The sequence below is a fragment of the Cucurbita pepo genome, chromosome LG11 (genome assembly GCF_002806865.2).
Source record: "Cucurbita pepo subsp. pepo cultivar mu-cu-16 chromosome LG11, ASM280686v2, whole genome shotgun sequence".
NCBI lineage: Eukaryota > Viridiplantae > Streptophyta > Magnoliopsida > Cucurbitales > Cucurbitaceae > Cucurbita > Cucurbita pepo.
Window position 1 is genome coordinate 7,697,641 of NC_036648.1, and position 10,732 is coordinate 7,708,372.

At 37.3% G+C, this 10,732-nt stretch overlaps 1 protein-coding gene across 1 annotated transcript; it reads right to left on the reverse strand.

Annotated features, from left to right (window-relative positions):
• Positions 1 to 3,449: 3,449 nt before the first annotated feature.
• On the reverse strand, positions 3,450 to 6,409 carry LOC111805581. The gene is made up of 3 exons (XM_023690695.1): positions 5,931 to 6,409; positions 4,009 to 4,200; positions 3,450 to 3,551 (listed from the first exon to the last, which is right to left on the reverse strand). The coding sequence occupies exons 1-3, from the start codon at positions 6,231 to 6,233 to the stop codon at positions 3,450 to 3,452; spliced, it is 597 nt and encodes a 198-aa protein (XP_023546463.1). The 5' UTR covers positions 6,234 to 6,409.
• Between the last annotated feature and the right edge of the window lie 4,323 nt (positions 6,410 to 10,732).

The following is a 10,732-nucleotide window of genomic DNA, read 5'->3' on the forward strand; positions in this document are numbered from 1 at the left end:
TACATCATAGTAAGATTCACATGAAAATGTATAGAACAACATGACAGAGGACAAGAACACAGGAATCAAGCAACCAGCATTTATGGAGGAAAATGAGAGACATATAGATATGGGTGGGGTCACAGATTCACACTAAAATATTGACAAGAAACACGGCGGTCACGGGAAGAGGAGTCAAGCAGCCAGAATTTAGGTACTCAAATGATATGAATATAGAAATGGTAGAGGATATTGGATAAATAAATGTAAAATAAACGTTGTAACCGTTTCAAAACCACACATTATGTAGCTATCTGTATATATTATAGATATTTTTTTGCTTTCTATCATATACTAATCCTTGAATAGTTTTGAGAAAATTCAAATTTAGCTTTAGATTGACATACAAAAGAGACACGATAGCATTACCAAAATTAAAAGTGGGAAAGATTTGATGGAACCAGAAGAATGGAATTAATTCTGCATTGATAATCCGAGAGTTACGAACTTACAAGCTAAGGGAGATTTTGCGAGCTCCCGCGTCTCTAGAACCCACAAATCGATAGTCAAAAAGACGCCTCCCTCTACACTCTTTGCATATATATCTACTAGAGAATCTACTAACGCAACCCTGCTGACCAACAAATAATTCCATGGGTTCCACCACTAATCACATATTCTCTCGCTCATTTCTTAGCCTCTTCAGCTCCTCTCGCTATCTTTCCCGCCTCTCTAGAACCAATAATCGATAGTCAAAACGACGCTTCCCTCTACACTCTTTGCATATATATATCTACTACAGAATCTACTAAAGCAACCCTGCTGACCAACAAATATTTCCATGAGTTCCACCACTAATCACATATTCGCNTGACAATGAGCTACCATGCAACGTATGGTGTGTGTATTATCCCAAATGTAATAGTTTAACTCGAGTAAAAACTTGAACACTTGCTGAAAAAATGCGAGTTCTCTCAAATTTTGGAGCCAATTCCGACCCTTCCAACAACTTTGGGAGATTAAACCAAAATCGTAAAGACCAAATTAAAATCAAACTAAGCACAATGGAGGTTTTAATCATGCTGCCCTTACCAATAGCCAAAACCAGCTCCATTTCCAGCGATCCCGCAAGCAAAGAGTGCCAATGCGTTCAAAGACGACATGATAACGACATATCTGTAGAAAGCAGGTCTTGCTGCAGAAGAATTGGTAACAGAGTGAATACTCACTGCAAGATAATACAGTTCATTGATGCATACAGATAAAAGATATTATACCTGGTAATTTCTCTCTATGGCTTGAATGGTACATGAACAATATAAAACCATACGCTGCAGTAATCAACAGACGGTGGACGACCCACAAGTTCCACTTTGTTCGATGCTTACTGTCGTCACTTAAAATGAATAATGGAACTCCGAAACCAAACAAATAAATTGCCTAAAAAAGGAATGAACAAACGAAGGCAAGGCAAGAACGAATCAGTAACGTACGAAGAATCGTTCCACACGTTATACAGCCCTCCAAAAAACTTGTGTACTTGAAAAACACAATCGAACATCCAAACACTTAAAACACAGCAAAGAAATCCCATGTATATATAGAACTCGAAATGAAAGATCTAGACCCTATGTTAACTTCCATCGGATGCACCCGAACATAAATGTAACTACAATTAATCCATCTCTAAAAATTATGTAAATGAATATTTAATTAAAACTAGTCACTGTATACGTACGAAGCATATGTATCTTAAATTAAAAACATGTTGAATTTTCAGCTGGTTTTCTCTTTTTTAAAAACATCAAACTTTTGCTTTTCTATCAGAATGTTCTCCAGGGGCAGACCTAGAGGCACCTGAAAAGGAGTCATTTAGGGAGTATTTTCTCGGATATACCTTCAGAATCAAGTCCAGGCCAACAAAAATTCCTGACACGATGAAAGTTCGTGCGAGGGCTTCTACGCTGCCCACATGATTTCCTTGATATAAAAAGGCCAACAAACTGACTTCCAAGAATAGCATTCCCGATGTCGTGGATAAGGACAAGATATTCCATGCTAATTCTTTCCCAGAGGTGCATTCCCATGCCTGTTTAATCCAAGTTGGTAATGATTATCAGACAAATCAAACTACAGAATTGAATTAATTGGTAATTGTAATCCAATGGATGATATTGGAACTTGGCTTATGAGTATCTGGACACAGTAATTACAAACACTATGCTCCAGTCACAGCTTACATCATAGTAAGATTCACATGAAAATGTATAGAACAACATGACAGAGGACAAGAACACAGGAATCAAGCAACCAGCATTTATGGAGGAAAATGAGAGACATATAGATATGGGTGGGGTCACAGATTCACACTAAAATATTGACAAGAAACACGGCGGTCACGGGAAGAGGAGTCAAGCAGCCAGAATTTAGGTACTCAAATGATATGAATATAGAAATGGTAGAGGATATTGGATAAATAAATGTAAAATAAACGTTGTAACCGTTTCAAAACCACACATTATGTAGCTATCTGTATATATTATAGATATTTTTTTGCTTTCTATCATATACTAATCCTTGAATAGTTTTGAGAAAATTCAAATTTAGCTTTAGATTGACATACAAAAGAGACACGATAGCATTACCAAAATTAAAAGTGGGAAAGATTTGATGGAACCAGAAGAATGGAATTAATTCTGCATTGATAATCCGAGAGTTACGAACTTACAAGCTAAGGGAGATTTTGCGAGCTCCCGCGTCTCTAGAACCCACAAATCGATAGTCAAAAAGACGCCTCCCTCTACACTCTTTGCATATATATCTACTAGAGAATCTACTAACGCAACCCTGCTGACCAACAAATAATTCCATGGGTTCCACCACTAATCACATATTCTCTCGCTCATTTCTTAGCCTCTTCAGCTCCTCTCGCTATCTTTCCCGCCTCTCTAGAACCAATAATCGATAGTCAAAACGACGCTTCCCTCTACACTCTTTGCATATATATATCTACTACAGAATCTACTAAAGCAACCCTGCTGACCAACAAATATTTCCATGAGTTCCACCACTAATCACATATTCGCTCGCTCATTTCTTAGCCTCTTCAGCTCCTCTCACTATCTTTCTATTGATACATATTTATAATTCGGGGTCTATCAAGATTTTACGAAACAAATACAGAACTTTCCATTTAAGAAATTGAAGTTTTTAGAACGATACAATAAGTTTAAAATAACATACCCATGTTAAGAATCACGACTCTCCACAATGGTATAATCTTGTCCCCTTTGAGCAGAAGCTCTCATGGCTTTGCTTTGAGCGTCCCCAAAAGGCCTCATACCAATAGAGATATATTCCTTATTTATAAACTCATGATCATTCCTTAAATTAGCCAACGTGGAACTCCCTTCCAACAATCCTCAACAACCCATTACTTACGAAAGCCTCACAAATTCACAAAATGCAATTCACACGCCCACTCTAGAAGAANACAAGTTCCACTTTGTTCGATGCTTACTGTCGTCACTTAAAATGAATAATGGAACTCCGAAACCAAACAAATAAATTGCCTAAAAAAGGAATGAACAAACGAAGGCAAGGCAAGAACGAATCAGTAACGTACGAAGAATCGTTCCACACGTTATACAGCCCTCCAAAAAACTTGTGTACTTGAAAAACACAATCGAACATCCAAACACTTAAAACACAGCAAAGAAATCCCATGTATATATAGAACTCGAAATGAAAGATCTAGACCCTATGTTAACTTCCATCGGATGCACCCGAACATAAATGTAACTACAATTAATCCATCTCTAAAAATTATGTAAATGAATATTTAATTAAAACTAGTCACTGTATACGTACGAAGCATATGTATCTTAAATTAAAAACATGTTGAATTTTCAGCTGGTTTTCTCTTTTTTAAAAACATCAAACTTTTGCTTTTCTATCAGAATGTTCTCCAGGGGCAGACCTAGAGGCACCTGAAAAGGAGTCATTTAGGGAGTATTTTCTCGGATATACCTTCAGAATCAAGTCCAGGCCAACAAAAATTCCTGACACGATGAAAGTTCGTGCGAGGGCTTCTACGCTGCCCACATGATTTCCTTGATATAAAAAGGCCAACAAACTGACTTCCAAGAATAGCATTCCCGATGTCGTGGATAAGGACAAGATATTCCATGCTAATTCTTTCCCAGAGGTGCATTCCCATGCCTGTTTAATCCAAGTTGGTAATGATTATCAGACAAATCAAACTACAGAATTGAATTAATTGGTAATTGTAATCCAATGGATGATATTGGAACTTGGCTTATGAGTATCTGGACACAGTAATTACAAACACTATGCTCCAGTCACAGCTTACATCATAGTAAGATTCACATGAAAATGTATAGAACAACATGACAGAGGACAAGAACACAGGAATCAAGCAACCAGCATTTATGGAGGAAAATGAGAGACATATAGATATGGGTGGGGTCACAGATTCACACTAAAATATTGACAAGAAACACGGCGGTCACGGGAAGAGGAGTCAAGCAGCCAGAATTTAGGTACTCAAATGATATGAATATAGAAATGGTAGAGGATATTGGATAAATAAATGTAAAATAAACGTTGTAACCGTTTCAAAACCACACATTATGTAGCTATCTGTATATATTATAGATATTTTTTTGCTTTCTATCATATACTAATCCTTGAATAGTTTTGAGAAAATTCAAATTTAGCTTTAGATTGACATACAAAAGAGACACGATAGCATTACCAAAATTAAAAGTGGGAAAGATTTGATGGAACCAGAAGAATGGAATTAATTCTGCATTGATAATCCGAGAGTTACGAACTTACAAGCTAAGGGAGATTTTGCGAGCTCCCGCGTCTCTAGAACCCACAAATCGATAGTCAAAAAGACGCCTCCCTCTACACTCTTTGCATATATATCTACTAGAGAATCTACTAACGCAACCCTGCTGACCAACAAATAATTCCATGGGTTCCACCACTAATCACATATTCTCTCGCTCATTTCTTAGCCTCTTCAGCTCCTCTCGCTATCTTTCCCGCCTCTCTAGAACCAATAATCGATAGTCAAAACGACGCTTCCCTCTACACTCTTTGCATATATATATCTACTACAGAATCTACTAAAGCAACCCTGCTGACCAACAAATATTTCCATGAGTTCCACCACTAATCACATATTCGCTCGCTCATTTCTTAGCCTCTTCAGCTCCTCTCACTATCTTTCTATTGATACATATTTATAATTCGGGGTCTATCAAGATTTTACGAAACAAATACAGAACTTTCCATTTAAGAAATTGAAGTTTTTAGAACGATACAATAAGTTTAAAATAACATACCCATGTTAAGAATCACGACTCTCCACAATGGTATAATCTTGTCCCCTTTGAGCAGAAGCTCTCATGGCTTTGCTTTGAGCGTCCCCAAAAGGCCTCATACCAATAGAGATATATTCCTTATTTATAAACTCATGATCATTCCTTAAATTAGCCAACGTGGAACTCCCTTCCAACAATCCTCAACAACCCATTACTTACGAAAGCCTCACAAATTCACAAAATGCAATTCACACGCCCACTCTAGAAGAACTAAAAACCAAACCGTCCAAATTTGAAGCAATTACTTAAAGGGGGCAAGATTCAAGGAAAAGCATTATATCCCTAAAGTTTCCTATTGCATTTACCACATACTTCCATAGAACCTAAACTTATCAGCACACGGAAGCAGCATAATGTTATCTAAAGCTCAAAAATGGAGCACACAATTGCAGAACCGAATTCCAAATTCTATGCATACATCTAATAAAGAAAAGACTCCCCCGACGCCATTACAGAAGCTAAGATTTCATTGTTAAATACTACAGGGGTTCTTGGAGATCTTATTCCCCGAAGAAAAAGTTAATAAAATGAAAGAACCTGAAACATGCACCAAGCGAAGTTGAGCAAGGTAACGATCCAGAGAGTCCCGTAATATGCAACTATGATATAAGAGCGGCCATTGGAGAGCTTGGACAAGCTCTTTCTCGCCCGAAATGCCAAGTACAGAACGAATAGCAAACTGGGGACAATCAGAAACAGTTTGTACCAAAATCCATGGCACTCGAATAGCCAACTGTAGGCAGTGGGAGTAGAATTCCCATGGTCTAGGGTTGAGTTCGAAGTCGTCGAAACAGGGATCGGAAGCAGGGGTTCTGAACCTCGATCTGTTGGAATTTCCATAACTTTTTTGGTTCAAATCGAAGGTAATTTACAAGAAGAACAGCGGGAAATGGAAAACAAAGGAGGATTATGGATTCAAGATTTGAAAATTGAAGAGATGAATTGGAAAATATTGTTGGAGAGAAATGGATGTTGCGGGCAGCGGCCTTTGGGCAATATACGTCGCCGTCTCTCCGTCCTAAACCCTTCCATTTATTTTATCTAAATATTTATTNTAGAACAACATGACAGAGGACAAGAACACAGGAATCAAGCAACCAGCATTTATGGAGGAAAATGAGAGACATATAGATATGGGTGGGGTCACAGATTCACACTAAAATATTGACAAGAAACACGGCGGTCACGGGAAGAGGAGTCAAGCAGCCAGAATTTAGGTACTCAAATGATATGAATATAGAAATGGTAGAGGATATTGGATAAATAAATGTAAAATAAACGTTGTAACCGTTTCAAAACCACACATTATGTAGCTATCTGTATATATTATAGATATTTTTTTGCTTTCTATCATATACTAATCCTTGAATAGTTTTGAGAAAATTCAAATTTAGCTTTAGATTGACATACAAAAGAGACACGATAGCATTACCAAAATTAAAAGTGGGAAAGATTTGATGGAACCAGAAGAATGGAATTAATTCTGCATTGATAATCCGAGAGTTACGAACTTACAAGCTAAGGGAGATTTTGCGAGCTCCCGCGTCTCTAGAACCCACAAATCGATAGTCAAAAAGACGCCTCCCTCTACACTCTTTGCATATATATCTACTAGAGAATCTACTAACGCAACCCTGCTGACCAACAAATAATTCCATGGGTTCCACCACTAATCACATATTCTCTCGCTCATTTCTTAGCCTCTTCAGCTCCTCTCGCTATCTTTCCCGCCTCTCTAGAACCAATAATCGATAGTCAAAACGACGCTTCCCTCTACACTCTTTGCATATATATATCTACTACAGAATCTACTAAAGCAACCCTGCTGACCAACAAATATTTCCATGAGTTCCACCACTAATCACATATTCGCTCGCTCATTTCTTAGCCTCTTCAGCTCCTCTCACTATCTTTCTATTGATACATATTTATAATTCGGGGTCTATCAAGATTTTACGAAACAAATACAGAACTTTCCATTTAAGAAATTGAAGTTTTTAGAACGATACAATAAGTTTAAAATAACATACCCATGTTAAGAATCACGACTCTCCACAATGGTATAATCTTGTCCCCTTTGAGCAGAAGCTCTCATGGCTTTGCTTTGAGCGTCCCCAAAAGGCCTCATACCAATAGAGATATATTCCTTATTTATAAACTCATGATCATTCCTTAAATTAGCCAACGTGGAACTCCCTTCCAACAATCCTCAACAACCCATTACTTACGAAAGCCTCACAAATTCACAAAATGCAATTCACACGCCCACTCTAGAAGAACTAAAAACCAAACCGTCCAAATTTGAAGCAATTACTTAAAGGGGGCAAGATTCAAGGAAAAGCATTATATCCCTAAAGTTTCCTATTGCATTTACCACATACTTCCATAGAACCTAAACTTATCAGCACACGGAAGCAGCATAATGTTATCTAAAGCTCAAAAATGGAGCACACAATTGCAGAACCGAATTCCAAATTCTATGCATACATCTAATAAAGAAAAGACTCCCCCGACGCCATTACAGAAGCTAAGATTTCATTGTTAAATACTACAGGGGTTCTTGGAGATCTTATTCCCCGAAGAAAAAGTTAATAAAATGAAAGAACCTGAAACATGCACCAAGCGAAGTTGAGCAAGGTAACGATCCAGAGAGTCCCGTAATATGCAACTATGATATAAGAGCGGCCATTGGAGAGCTTGGACAAGCTCTTTCTCGCCCGAAATGCCAAGTACAGAACGAATAGCAAACTGGGGACAATCAGAAACAGTTTGTACCAAAATCCATGGCACTCGAATAGCCAACTGTAGGCAGTGGGAGTAGAATTCCCATGGTCTAGGGTTGAGTTCGAAGTCGTCGAAACAGGGATCGGAAGCAGGGGTTCTGAACCTCGATCTGTTGGAATTTCCATAACTTTTTTGGTTCAAATCGAAGGTAATTTACAAGAAGAACAGCGGGAAATGGAAAACAAAGGAGGATTATGGATTCAAGATTTGAAAATTGAAGAGATGAATTGGAAAATATTGTTGGAGAGAAATGGATGTTGCGGGCAGCGGCCTTTGGGCAATATACGTCGCCGTCTCTCCGTCCTAAACCCTTCCATTTATTTTATCTAAATATTTATTTTAGACTAAATAATTTAATTGTTTTTTTTTTTTTTTTTTGGGTTATGAACACGACTCTCCACAATGGTATGATATTGTCGACTTTGAGTATAAGCTCCCGTGGCTTTGCTTTGGGCTTCCCGAAAAGGCCTCGTAACAATGGAGAGAGTATTCTTTGATTATAAACTCATGATCATTTCCTAAATTAGCCGATGTGGGACTTTCATCATCCATCACCTCCCCCTCCCGGATCTGATGAATTGAGACGGTATTTTGTAAATACGTAATTATCTTGAATATATTAACTATTTCTTTATTTTTCGATCGTCTCTGGAAGGGACAAAAGAAACATCTTGTTCTTTCTTCAACAATTTTCTGATCTCTAATGAACCTATCAATACGATTCGAACTCATATGAAGTTCTGACCATCTGTTAGAGAAAAAAAGAACGAATGGGTCTTGTAGGATTCCCGAGAAATTTTTCGATTTCTTCCGAAAGTGGATGATTATTCATCTGCCTCTCACGTCCCGTGAAGCTGGGATATTGAGGAATATCCAGAAAAGCATTTAGGGAATGTATTTTTGACGTTGAATGCTACTTTTATAAAAATATTTTTATATTTTTATTTTGTTGCAGTGGGCTAGGGCCGTTCCAAATGGTATCAGAGCTCGACAACGGCGCTAACCCTAGTGGGAATGGATTGTAAGACCCCACATCGGTTGGAGAGGGGAACGTAACATTTCTTATAAGGGTGTGAAAATCTCTCCCTAACAGACGCGTTTTAAAACTGTGAGACTGATACGTAACGGGCTAAAAGGGACAATATTTGTTAGCAGTGGGTTTCATATCAATAACTTAAAATAATATAGAATCCCGTCAAAATATTAGTATGAGAGAGTATAAAATAATTGGCAAATAGTAGCTCTCGTAAAATAAGGTTATTGGCTATCGTTACTTCAACCCTCTAGAGTCCATCATAATAACCTGACAATATTATAACATGAGAAAAGCGACCACGAGCTTGTAACAACTAAACTGCATATGTGAGTTGGGTATAAATAGCTCCTTTAGGTTAGTTAGCGGCCATCTAACAGTCATATCATAGTAACCTGGTAACATCATAATCACGAGGGAAGCAACCTCACGTCTGCATCAACTAAGATACGTATGTGAATTGGGTATAAAAAAATTTNGTAAAAATAATTTTATTTAGAAATATAATAATAAGAAAAACCCCAACATTTGTTACTCTTCAACATTATAAATGTCATACTTTGATATATTTTGATTTGTCCATCATTTTGATTTTGCTGCCACATGATCACATCGGGTATGTTGTCTCGACTCTAATTTCTTCGTTTTAGCTCTGATTTGAGTAATTAAAAAGTCATTGTAATCGTTATTCCTGACCTTATACGCTGGATAGTTCAAAATACTGAAAATAGTTAATAATTAAAAGTAGGTTTGTTATCATCAAAACATCAATTAATTGATTGAAATTAATTAAAGTGAGATCAAGGGCCAAAAAGCCAACATTTCTCACTACTAGAGTTTAGTTAGTGGCGTTATAGCCGCCTCATCAGGGTAACCTGACAGCATCATAAACAAGAGGAGAGCAACCTCGTGTTTGTACTAATTAAGACATATATGTGTGTTGGGTGTAAATAACTCTCGAGGTCACTTGAGANTTCAAGTCAAAACAATAATGAGTAGAACATGCAATAAATCACAGTAATAATTTTGAAATTAAATAGGAAAGAGTTAGAGAAAATGATTTGACTACTCCACTCCTCATGCGCCTCTTGGGAATTTGAATAAAGAACTTTCTCGACTCTTTCCACAGGTCAGAGCCAAACCGCTACTCCGCTCTTTTTACGAGTTCAAGAGCAAACTCAATCCTTTCCACGGCGCAGGATCAAACCGATACAAGTATTTGAGTTTGATAATAACACACCACAACTCTCTCAAAGAGTAGATTTACAATTTGGGACACTCACAACTATTTCCTCACAATACAATAATAATCCCTCTCAAGAATAAGATGAAGAGAAATAAACTTGTTTGGAGAGAGCAACAAACAATTGAGACTTTAAACAAATGAGGATTGGAGAATGTATGTAAGTTGTGTTTTTTTTAAATGTGGGGAAGATGAGTTTATATAGAGGAGAAAATATGGTAAAATGTAGGAATTAATATTGACCATTGAATTGTGTTAGGAATAATGGAAGGTGGAGAT